This window comes from Megalobrama amblycephala, linkage group LG1 (genome assembly GCF_018812025.1).
Source record: "Megalobrama amblycephala isolate DHTTF-2021 linkage group LG1, ASM1881202v1, whole genome shotgun sequence".
NCBI classification, from domain to species: domain Eukaryota; kingdom Metazoa; phylum Chordata; class Actinopteri; order Cypriniformes; family Xenocyprididae; genus Megalobrama; species Megalobrama amblycephala.
The window spans coordinates 39,041,274-39,053,272 of NC_063044.1; the positions used below are offsets into that span (position 1 = coordinate 39,041,274).

At 35.8% G+C, this 11,999-nt stretch overlaps 2 protein-coding genes across 3 annotated transcripts; one reads left to right on the forward strand and one right to left on the reverse strand.

Moving 5' to 3' along the window:
* Positions 1 to 818: 818 nt before the first annotated feature.
* Positions 819 to 6,978, reverse strand: drg2 (developmentally regulated GTP binding protein 2). 2 transcript variants are annotated; one of them, XM_048192228.1, is made up of 13 exons: positions 6,820 to 6,978; positions 6,489 to 6,588; positions 6,218 to 6,378; positions 6,052 to 6,141; positions 5,899 to 5,959; positions 5,722 to 5,812; positions 5,565 to 5,637; positions 3,774 to 3,864; positions 3,596 to 3,693; positions 3,320 to 3,485; positions 2,580 to 2,638; positions 1,192 to 1,245; positions 819 to 1,100 (listed from the first exon to the last, which is right to left on the reverse strand). In XM_048192228.1, the coding sequence occupies exons 2-13, from the start codon at positions 6,550 to 6,552 to the stop codon at positions 1,014 to 1,016; spliced, it is 1,095 nt and encodes a 364-aa protein (XP_048048185.1). In that variant the 5' UTR covers positions 6,553 to 6,588; positions 6,820 to 6,978; the 3' UTR covers positions 819 to 1,013. The 2 variants fall into 2 exon arrangements, with proteins under 2 accessions (XP_048048185.1, XP_048048192.1); XM_048192235.1 differs by having other exon boundaries at positions 6,731 to 6,857.
* Positions 6,979 to 8,575: 1,597 nt separating this feature from the next.
* gfer (growth factor, augmenter of liver regeneration (ERV1 homolog, S. cerevisiae)) lies at positions 8,576 to 10,784 on the forward strand. The gene is made up of 3 exons (XM_048192288.1): positions 8,576 to 8,823; positions 10,255 to 10,463; positions 10,579 to 10,784. The coding sequence occupies exons 1-3, from the start codon at positions 8,605 to 8,607 to the stop codon at positions 10,739 to 10,741; spliced, it is 591 nt and encodes a 196-aa protein (XP_048048245.1). The 5' UTR covers positions 8,576 to 8,604; the 3' UTR covers positions 10,742 to 10,784.
* Positions 10,785 to 11,999: the final 1,215 nt, after the last annotated feature.

Genomic DNA, 11,999 nt, shown 5'->3' on the forward strand with positions numbered 1-11,999 from the left:
TGTTTTCTGGCAAAACTGAGACGAGTCTTTATGTTCTCTTTGCTCAGCAGCGGTTTTTATATTGGAACTCTGCCATGCAGGCCATTTTTGCCCAGTCTCTTTCTTATGGTGGAGTCATGAACATTAATGAACCTTAAATTGGGCAAGTGATGCCTGCAGTTCTTTGGATGATGTTGTGGGGTCTTTTGTGATCTCTTGGATGAGTCGTCGCTGCGCTCTTGAGGTAATTTTGGTCGGCCGTCCACTCCTGGGAAGGTTCACCGCTGTTCCATGTTTTCACCATTTGTGGATAATGGCTCTCAATGTGGTTCGCTGGAGTCCCAAAGCTTTAGAAATGGCTTTATAACCTTTTCCAGACTGATAGATCTCAATTACTTTCTTTCTGATTTGTTCCTGAATTTCTTTGAATCTCAACATGACGTGTAGCTTCTGAGGCTAGAGAAACTGAACTCAGGTGTGATTAACCACAGTTAAGTTGTTTTAACAGGGGGGGCAAGCACTTTTTCACACTGGGCCATGTGGGTTTGGATTTTGTTTTCTCTTCATAATATTAACCTTCATTTAAAAACTGCATGTTATGTTTACTTGTGTTATCTTTGATTAATATTTAAATTAGTTTGATGATCTGAAACATTAAAGTGTGACAAACATGCAAAAAAATAAAAAAAATCAGGAAGGGGACAAACACTTTTTTTTTACACCACTGTAGATATAAAAAGGAGGAGTTCACATGATTAATATCTCAAATTTGGTTAGTGACCTTTTCACATAGTCTCAGACTTAATGGTTAAAAAAAAACACATTATAAAAGGCTCAAATAAGAACAAAGATCTGAATATTTATTTGAATGGGTTTTGTCAGGATGATTTTCATTAACAAAATCACTTTTTAATTGATGACCACAGGTTTTTCCATAAAGTTCTGAGAAAAATTGCAGCTGTTAACAGAAAACTTTTCTGTTATGCATGTATCAAATGTTCTGTTGATACTGTAGTGGATCTGAAGACTAGATTTTATTTCTTCACGATCTGAATGACATCCTCATGTTCCATGATGTGTGTCAGTCCTACTCTCTGAGGACTGTACTTTGTGCTTGTTCCCTGTGGTGCAAAGAGACAGTAGGTTTTGAAGACAAGCACATACAGAACAAAAGCAAGAGTATGTTTCTCTTCAGGTGAAGGAGAATCTTACCCAAACAAGTGCGTACTTGAACTGGCTAGCTAATGTCCTGTGGATTCTGTGACACTGGAAGAAATAAGAGGAGAAATCATCAATCTGGGGTGCGTTTTCCAAAATCATCATTAGTCAACTATGGTCAGAAGTTCCATCGAACTCTATTGGTAATGACGAAGCTTGCACCCATAGTTGGCTTTGCAACACAGACCTGATGGATACTTCATACAAGAGACTGACATATAGATATTCTTAGAAACCTTTTGGAGTCTTATTTGAAAGAATCATGTTCATGTTTTCCTTAATATTTATATGTTTTATTATTAAGAATTGTAGTTATGAGTGCTGGACAGGATTTTTTCGTTTTGTGTGTTTTTGGAAATATTTTTGTGTGAAACTTTGTGTGCTGCCATTTCGGCCAGGACTCCCTGGTAGAAGAGATTTTTATCTCAATGGGAGGGAATACAGATAGAGAGAGAGAGTGTGAGTGAGTGAGTGAGTGAGTGTGTGAGAGAGAGAGAGAGAGAGAGAGAGAGAGGTGGCCAAAAGTGATGTCCAGCCTAGGAAAACTGACATCTTCACGCTTTATACAAATTATTGTTAAAAAGGTGTTACAGATTTTGTAAGCATATTGTGTAGTTGTGCTTGGAGTCAATTTATAAGACAATGAAGCACACAAAATTGTGCAGATATAACTTTTGGCCAGGCTGTCATAGTAAAATAAAACTTGTTGCTATAGTTTACCCCTATTTTGCCAAATAATTTTGCCAGATGAATACCTTAACCAAGTTTAATGTTTTGTTCTTCCCTCATATTTAAAAAATATAAAATATTTTCCTTTATTTTGATGGTTCAAACCAAAAATTGAGACATTTGTGATATATTTTTACTAGTGGGTGCAGGACACTACGGTTCATTTATGTAAGTGAGGATAGCAAAATAAAGTCAACTGTGTCATATTATACCAAAAACTCTTCATACAGTAGACTACTAGTGAATTATTCAGACACTTTGACCCGACCATGTTTTGCTTCAGTGTTATCTGACATAATTAAGAATAATTTTTTCCTTAACGCTGAGATCAAATTGTCATATGCCAATTTTTTAAACTGTAGTGAATAAACTGTAATAATGAATGAAATTTTCAAGGTGTCTGAATACATTTTGGTTTGACTGTATACGTGTATGAGGATTTAGTTAAGACAGCATATAAAACAGATATTCAGGTATACAAATATTTTTCCAAAGTGCACAACATTTCATTAATCATGCGGTTTTCTAAAATGAACAAATATGAAAAAATATTTTGGTTAAAGGTGCGTGGAGTATGTTTTACCACAGGTTGATCACTATGTAGCATATAAATAAAGTTACAGGTAACACAGGACAACAAAACAGAGACATACCACATGTTCAACTGAAGCTCCTCGTCTCATGATTATAGGGTCACCAAAATCTGGTCGTTCTACACAACAATAAAAAAGAGGTTAAACATTGGGGAACATAAACAATTATAGAAATTCAAATATCTATACTGTACTGGATTTTATTTTTTTAACAGGAAATGAACACCAATGCACCTCTTCAAAATAGGCTTTTTCAGTACAGATCCCCTATTATAACCTTGGGTTGAAAACCACCCATATTATTCTTTAAATTATATAGATAACTGCTTAACTAGAGTAAAATCCTTTAGTTAATACTTTGTAAAAAGAACTGTACAGCAAAGAAACGTGGCACTCGCTCAAATCTTATGAGAAGGGAAACTTCCTAAATTGAAGTTAAGATTTAAATTTAGGAGGAATGCTTTAACACCAAATGTGAACCTTAATCCAGCCCACCTTTTCCAGCAGATGCAAAACAGCTTCCCCACCAAAATGAACCAAAATCTGATGCCAAACTGACTTGATTTATACTAAAAACTCTAATAAATAACTGTAATCTCACTTAAAATGCTAAAAAGGTCAATTAATTTAACATATCAATACAAAAAAATCAGCTTTGTCATAATTAAAGCAGAAATACAGTAAATAGAGGGAGGCCTTCAAATATGTTGGACAGCGGAGGCCTTTGAAAAGCACTGCTCTAGTGTGAAAGCCCCCTAAAAATTTAAATAACTAAAATATGAGGACAAAAAAAGGCACACCTCCTCTCTTCTTGGTATATATGCAGATCAGAGCCAGGTATTCCCATAACTGCTCAAGGAGGTAATCTAGATTCAGTTTCATGCCACAACTGATGACTACACTGTTAGCTTTATGAGCCAGACGATCCACTTCCTCGATAGAAATCTGGTCCACTTTGTTGTACACCTGTAATTAGATTAATAATTAATAATCATTTTCAAATTTGCCAACATACTTTTCAATCAGAGAAGCTTTGCATTAGGCTGATACTTGAATTGAAATATATATACACTCACATATAAGCAAGGCATGTATACTCTGTTGCCCACAATGACATCAATAAACTCATCTGGAGTGCTGTCCTCTCTGAACAAAACCTCAGCATTGAAGATTTCTGCAGTCGTGTTAAGGTAGACGTGTCGCTTATCATTAGAGGAAAATTAAACAAAGGGACTAAACTAGGCAAAAGGATACTGTACTCATGGAGAATGAGCTGAACAAGCTTCTCAGAGCAGTGTGTGAGAGGAACCGTTGAATTGTACGATAAGCCACCACCTTTCTTAGGCTGAAAAACAGATATTTCACATGTGAACAGATAAAATATGCAAGAGGAATGTTTCAGGATATCTGTGTGTGATCCTGCAGTCTCAGTATTTCTGAAGCTCAGTTTTTCAAAAGGACATTTTCACATGTAGTGCTTCCAATTGCTAAATCATTACGTTTGACACAATGATTAAAAAGTGCTTATACACTATGGTTCAAAAGTTTTTTAATGTTCTTTAAATAAGTCTCTTATGTTCACCAATGTTGCATTTTGATAAAAAAAAAAAAAAAAAAAAAAAAAAAGTAACCATTGTGAAATATTACCATTTAAAATATATTTTATTCCTGTGATGTTAAAGCTGAATTTTCAGCATCATTACTCGAGTTTTCAGTGTCACATGATCCTTCAGAAATCATTCTAATATGCTGATTTGATGCTCAAGAAACATTTAATATTTTGTTGAAAACAGTTGTGCTGCTTAATATGTTTGTTGAAATGGTGCTACATTTTTTTCAGGATTCTGTGATGAATAGAAAGTTCAAAAGAACAGCAATTCTCTGAAATTTTGTAACATTATAAATGTCTTTAATGTCACTTTTGATCAATACGTCCTTAATAAAAAAAAAATACTTTTCTGGTAACACTTTACAATAAGGTTCATTAGTTAAACATTAGTTAATGTATAAACTAACATGAACTAACCATGAGCAATACATTTGTTACTGTATTTACTAATCTTTGTTAACGTTAGTTCATGAAAATACAGTTGTTCATTGTTTGTTCATGTTAGTTCACAGTGCATTAACTAATGTTAACAAGATATTAATAATGCATTAGTAAATGTTGAAATGAACATTAAAGGATTAGTCCACTTTTAAATAAACTTTTCCTGATAATTGACTCACCCCTATGTCATCCAAGATGTCCATGTCTTTTTTTATTCAGTCGAAAAGAAATTAACGTTTTTGATGAAAACATTCCAGGATTTTTTTTCCATGGGCACCAAACAGTTGAAGGTCAAGATTAGTTTAACTGCAGCTTCAAATTGTTCTACATGATCCCAGATGAGAAATAAGGGTCTTATCTAGAGAAACCATTGCTCATTTTCTGAAAAAAATTTAAAATTATCATTTTAACCATAAATGCTCATCTTGAACTAGCTCTCTTCTTCTTCTCTATTATAATTCCAGCAGTGTAGACACTGCTAAGTGTATTACTGCCATCCACAGGTCAAAGTTTGAACTAATTGTTCTATACTAGCATATTGCATATAAAAATTAGTTCAAACTTTGACCTGTGGAGGGCAGTAATACGCTTAGCAGCGTCTACACTGCTGGAATTCTAACAGAGAAGAAGAAGAAGAGAGCTAGTTCAAGATGAGCATTTATGGTTAAAACTAATATAATTTTCAATTTTTTTCAGAAAATGAGCGATGGTTTCACTAGATAAGACCCTTATTTCTCATCTGGGATCATGTAGAACAATTTGAAGCTGCAGTGAAACTAATCTTGACCTTCAACTGTCTGGAGTCCATTGAAGTCTACTATATGGAAAAAATCCTGAAATGTTTTCATCAAAAACTTTAATTTCTTTTCGACTGAAGAAAGAAAGACATGGACATCTTGGATGACATGGGGGTGAGTAAATGATCAGGAAAAGTTTATTTAAAAGTGGACTAATCCTTTAACAAAGATTAATAAATGACAATCTGAAACACTGACCTTAAAATAGATATTTGGTTTGGGCCGGTTGAGTCTAATGCCAACAGATTCAAGTTCTTTTTCCAGAAGTTCCCTGAAGAACAAAACAACAATCGTCAAACAGAACAATAGTGCAAATATTGCAAACATTATCCAAAGACTACATGATTTAACTCACCTCTGAACCTCTCCTTTCGTTGCGTCCAACATCATGATGACCACATCCGCAGTTCTGGCCACAGCAATGACCTGTCTACCTCTGCCCTTACCTTTAAAACAAGAACACATGAATTTCACACATTTAATATGTCAATATGAAAATACACAGAAAAACGTAGATTACGCATGAACATACCTTGTGCAGCCCCTTCAATGATACCAGGCAAATCCAGCAGCTGTATGTTGGCACCTTTGTACTAGAATGGATAAGATTATAATATTATAATAACAGAAATAAGATATAAACAAAGACAGAGAAGAAAGAGAAATATTTTAACATGAATGATACCTCAATGACACCAGGAATGCAGGTCAAGGTGGTGAACTCATATGAAGCCGCTTCACTTTCTGTTGATGTCATTAAACTGAGAAAGGTAGACTACAGGAAATACCATAAATTAGAGCATGATTTGACCATCATAAATACAATATGGCACAGCTGGTGTCATTGTTACCTTGCCAACGGAGGGGAACCCAATCAGAGCCACCCTAGCATCGCCAGATTTCATAACATCAAAGCCTTCACCTTTGGCTCCAGCTGATTTTGAGGGCTCCAGAAGCTGGGCTCTGTACTTGGCTAGCTTGGCTTTCAGTAAACCCAGATGGTACTCAGTTGCTGCAAAACAAGAGTGGAACTAATCAGGATTTAACTGATGAAGAGTAAACAGACACAAAGCAACAAAAGGCCCACTGGACATTTAAAGCAGGGTCTCTTTCTTGCCTTACCTTTATTCTTCTGCGTTCGAGAGATTTCTCTCTCTATCTCCGCTATCTTTTCCAGAATCCCCATTGTCAATGAAGTGTGGTATATTTCCTAATGTGAAGCCTGTGAACATAACAGTAATATGAAATCAGGCACGTCCATCTGCTCTCTAGCTACGTTGTCAGTAGTAAGCTAAGCTAGTAGGCACTTCCATCAAACTTATTAAAACACTGTTGCAGATTGATATGTCACACAAATATCGTACCAAATGGCTATATGTATCAATTCAACACTCCAGAAAGTATTATAGACTGTCACTCGTGTATTTAAAAGAGTAAATGCTGTAATAATTACAGTTTTGTGCAGCCCGAAGTCTGCGGCATGGACTGCTGGTGACGTCACCACTCGCTGGTGGACAGTGCGGCACAGAAATTGCTCCGGTGTGAAACTAATTCTTTCATTTTTAACTCCTGAACGTGTTTTTTTTTTAATACAGCGCTTACATTTATTGTGATATGTCATGTTATATTTTACCCGTTGATGCTGTACTGTGGATAATTTACACAAGACCAACACGTGGTTAACAACAATCGTTCCTATCATGCATAACAGTGGTTGGAATTCAATTCTGACTCATTTCTGCGAATCGGTTCATTTGAACAGTTGTTTCACAACACCGATTTAGTGATTATTTCAAGTCATCACGTAATTACTTAGGAATTTGGTCCCTTGCATACAGTCGTGGAATAACATTCTAGTAACGCCAGGTGAAGGTACATATTGTCGTTCATGAATTTGCTCATTCAGAAGAACCGACTCAAAAGAACGATTCGTTCACATGGGACAAGGTTGCCAATTCCGCTGTTTTCCTGCGGTATTCTTTTAAACTGTTGCCACGGATTTATTTTCCCCCAGGATTGAAAATTTTATTGAAATGCTTATATTAAAATATTTCACTCTACCCAATATAAAACTACGGAGCCCCGCACATGACATGCAAGAAAAAAAATTAAATCATGTGCACGATTTACTAATTCGTTCCCTTGATTTACTAATTTGTGCGCACTATTTACTAATTTGTTTCCTCATTTTATAAATCATGTGCATGATTTATAAATCGATTCATTATTCAATCGATTTAAAAACTTAACGATTTTGGTCACCAGCTGTCAGTCTTAAAGGGTTAGTTCACCCAAAAATGAAAATTCTGTCATTTATTACTTACCCTCATGCCGTTCCACACCGTAAGACCTTCGTTAATCTTTGGAACACAAATTAAGATATTTTAGTTGAAAGTTAGCTCAGTGAGGCCTGCATAGGGAGCTATGGACACTTCCTCTCTCGAGATCCATAAGGTACTAAAAACATATTTAAATCGGTTCATGTGAGTACAGTGGTTCAATAGTAATATTATAGTGACTTATATAGTGATGGCCGATTTCAAAACACTGCTTCATGAAGCATCGGAGCATAATGAATCAGCGTGTCGAATCATGATTCAGATCGCGTGTCTAACTGCCAACGGCTGAAATCACGTGACTTTGGCGCTCCGAACCGCTGATTCGACACACTGATTCATTTGTGCTCCGAAGCTTCCTGAAGCAGTGTTTTGAAATCGTCCATCACTATATATACATTATTTTGTTTTTTTTGGCGATCCAAAAATATTCTCGTCGCTTTATAATATTAATATTGAACCACTGTACTCACATGAACTGATTTAAATATGTTTTTAGTACCTTTATGGATCTTAAGAGAGGAAATGTCATTGCTCACTATGGAGGCCTCACGGAGCTATATCGGATTTCAACTAAAATATCTCAATTTGTGTTCCGAAGATTAACGAAGGTCTTACAGGTGTGGAACGGCATGAGGGTAAGTAATTAATTACAGAATTTTCATTTTTGGGTGAACTAGCCCTTTAAGGTAAGATAATTTTATTTATGAAAACATAATGTGTTTATAATTTACGTCTATAGTTATTTGAAATTAGATGTAATGCACAACAATGTAACATATGTATTTGGGGTATGGAAGTACCATATTTTACGGCAGGTTTTGATATTTGGACTAGATTAGCTTGGGCTGGGTTTATTTACGGAGATCTGGCAACCCTGGTAGTACATAACACATCGTGCGATGTTAAACATGGCAGCCTCTGCCGGGTCGCGATCTTCCACGAGTAACAGCACTGGTATGGAGGGTTTCCCTTTCCCCGTGGTTAAAAGACCAACTGAGGACAGTACGAGTAAAGATCAGACCACTGCCGGAGAACCGAAAAAGAAACCGTGCCGAGCCTGTACGGATTTTAAATCATGGATGAAGTTGCAGAAACAGACGTCCTCAGTCTCAGTGCAGGTGAACAGTGGAGTAACGTTATTGATCTCTGACAGCGAAACAACAGTTTTAAATGTCTAATATCTGTGAAAACAAAATAGATAACGTACATCTTTGCTGAACTTATACAGACTTTCAGTACAATTGTATCGGTGAAGGATTCTTGACATTTCAGAATGACATTAATCTTTCCTCTCTCGTACTTTAGTTTTACTAAATGATGCAATAACTATGGTGTATTTTGTCATAAATTTATAATAAATCATCTATTTTAGGGGAGTAAGAGAATCTATTTTTATGACAATTATGGCAGTTTTAGTTTAACTTTCTAAATATATTGGCTGCTACAATACTATTATAATAAGTAAATTCAGTAGTTTTTTGCAGTGCTTCTCAACCAGGGGGCCTCAGTAAACTTCCAAGGGGGTTGCAGGATTACTTATATGATAATGATAATAATAATAACATAATTATAGTGTTATAAAATATAAATATAATAATAACATAAATATGTAAAATAATCAAACTCTTATCATAAATTAAAATGCTAAAAAAACACATAAAACTAAGATTTAAACTGAAACCATATTTCTATTTTACCCCCTCTGTAACTGTTTTGTTTTATACATACAATTCTTGAAACTTTTGGAATCACAAAATGAATTGTGATTTATTTATTCAATACATCAATACTCTCAGTTTTGCTTAATAAAAGTAGTTTGAAAGCTAACAGATTAATTACAGCAGAAATATCTGAGCCTGTGGGGGAGGGAGCCTTTGAATATTTTGTCGGAGGGCTTCGAGTCAAAAACGGTTTTATAGGAACCATAGTTACACTGAACCAATTGGTAAAAGAAGCCAGTCATGGTTATAGTTACTTGTCAAGAAAGATCTGTCATGAAACTCTAACTCTTCAAATACTGGTCAATGTTTGCAATAGCAGAGCAGCGCACTTTCAGAAACCCTCCACCTTCCCCAGCTCCACCTGTGTAGATCTGCTATGGGAAATTCATGTATGCTAACTGTACAGTAGCAGCATGTCATGTGTGTGTATATATATATATATATATATATATATATATATATACACATGACAGGAAATGATCTGCTACGCTGCTGCTGCTGTAGAGCAAGTACGGGACTCGCTATATATATATATATATATATATATATATATATATATATATATATATATATATATATATATATATATATATATATATATATATAGCGAGTCCCGTACTTGCTCTACAGCAGCAGCAGCGTAGCAGATCATTTCCGCCAAGATCAAACATATCAACATTGTCATATTAGTCATTATAGAACAGTAGTTCAGCTGCCAAAGCATGGCACCAACCCTAGGTCATGGGTTCAACACAGTAATGTTGTGCTAAGACAGTTGCTATTGTTTACAGGTCCCTCACAGTAAACAATCATATGATATTTAAACAGGAGAGCAAGGCGGTGGAGGAAACTAAGCCTATTGAATGCCCTCTGGACAGAGAGGAACTGGGCAGGAGCTCATGGTCTTTTCTTCACACTATGGCTGCATATTATCCAGACACGCCAACCACAGAACAACAGGGGGAGATGACGCAGTTCATCAACCTCTTCTCAAAGGTTTTCCCGTGTGATGAATGTGCAGAGGACCTGAGATCAAGGTTGTCTTCATTTATATTTGTTGTGGTTTTTATGTTTGTCCTTTTTAGCAGAAGCATTGCAATGTTTACATTTATGTTTGCTAGCATGTGTTTCAATGATCTTGTCTCTTATCAGATTGAAATCAAATCAACCAGACGCTAGCAGCCGGCACAATCTCTCTCAGTGGCTGTGTCGCCTCCATAATGACATCAACACCCGGTTAGGCAAGCCGGAGTTTGACTGCAGCAGGGTGGATGAGCGATGGCGAGATGGCTGGAAAGATGGTTCTTGTGACTGAAAATCTCCAACACAGTCATGAACTAAATATAGTCACATACTGATTCTGTGGACCTGTCATTTTTGTTGCAACAAATACAGGTCGCAGGGCCATTCAGGAGTCATGCATCAACATATACATGTTGACTTTGCACTGTTGGATTAGTTCACCCAAAAATGAAATTTCTGACATTAATTACTCACCTTCATGTCGTTCCACACCCGTAAGACCTTCGTTCATCTTCAGAACACAAATTAAGATATTTTTGATGAAATCCAATGGCTCAATGAGGCCTGCATTGCCAGCAAGTTAATTTACACTTTCAAACACTCAGAAAGAATACATACATATTACATAAATACATATTTAAAACAGTTCATGTGACTACAGTGGTTCAACCTTAATATTCAAGTCTTTTGTTTTGAATCAGTGGTTCAGAGCGCCAAAATCACATGAATTCAGTAAACGAGGCTTCGTTACGTCATAAGTGTTTTGAAACTTCAATAGTTCACGTGACTTTGGCAGTTTGATACGCGCTCTGAACGACTGATTCAAAACAAAAGATTCGTGAAGCTTCATGAAGCAGTGTTTTAAAATCGCCCATCACTAGATATTGTTGAATAAAGTCACTATTTTGTTTTTTTGGCGCACAAAAAGTATTCTTGTCAATTCATAACATTAAAGTTGAACCTCTGTAGTCACATGAACTGATTTAAATATGTTTTTAGTACCATTCTGGGCATTGAAAAAGGAAATTAACTTACTTGCAATAGAGGCCTCACAAAAATATCTTAATTTGTGTTCTGAAGATGAACGAAGGTCTTACAGGTGTGAAACAACATGAGGGTGAGTAACTGATGACAGAATTTTCATTTTTGTGTGAACTAACCCTTTAAACATTGTTCTAACTGATATAATTTTTTATTAATACACAAATGTCTAAATTGTGCTTTTAATTAATAGTTTGTCTGTCTACAAGACTATGGCGTTACAGCCCATACTTTTTTGGAATGGTTGAGCTCTCGGTGGATGTAAACAGCCCAGAGGTAACTGAATGAACTCTGTTCCACAGATAGAAATAAAAATGTTCTATTTGTTTAGAGCAGTGGTTCTGAACTTTTTTGACTCCAAGGCCCCTCATTATCAAAGACAATATTTGGACCCCCTGCCCAAAGATACACTATATTGCCAAAAGTTTTGGAACACCTGCCTTTACGTGCACATGAACTTTAATGACATCCCATTCTTAATCTGTAGAGTTTAATATGGAGTTGGCCCA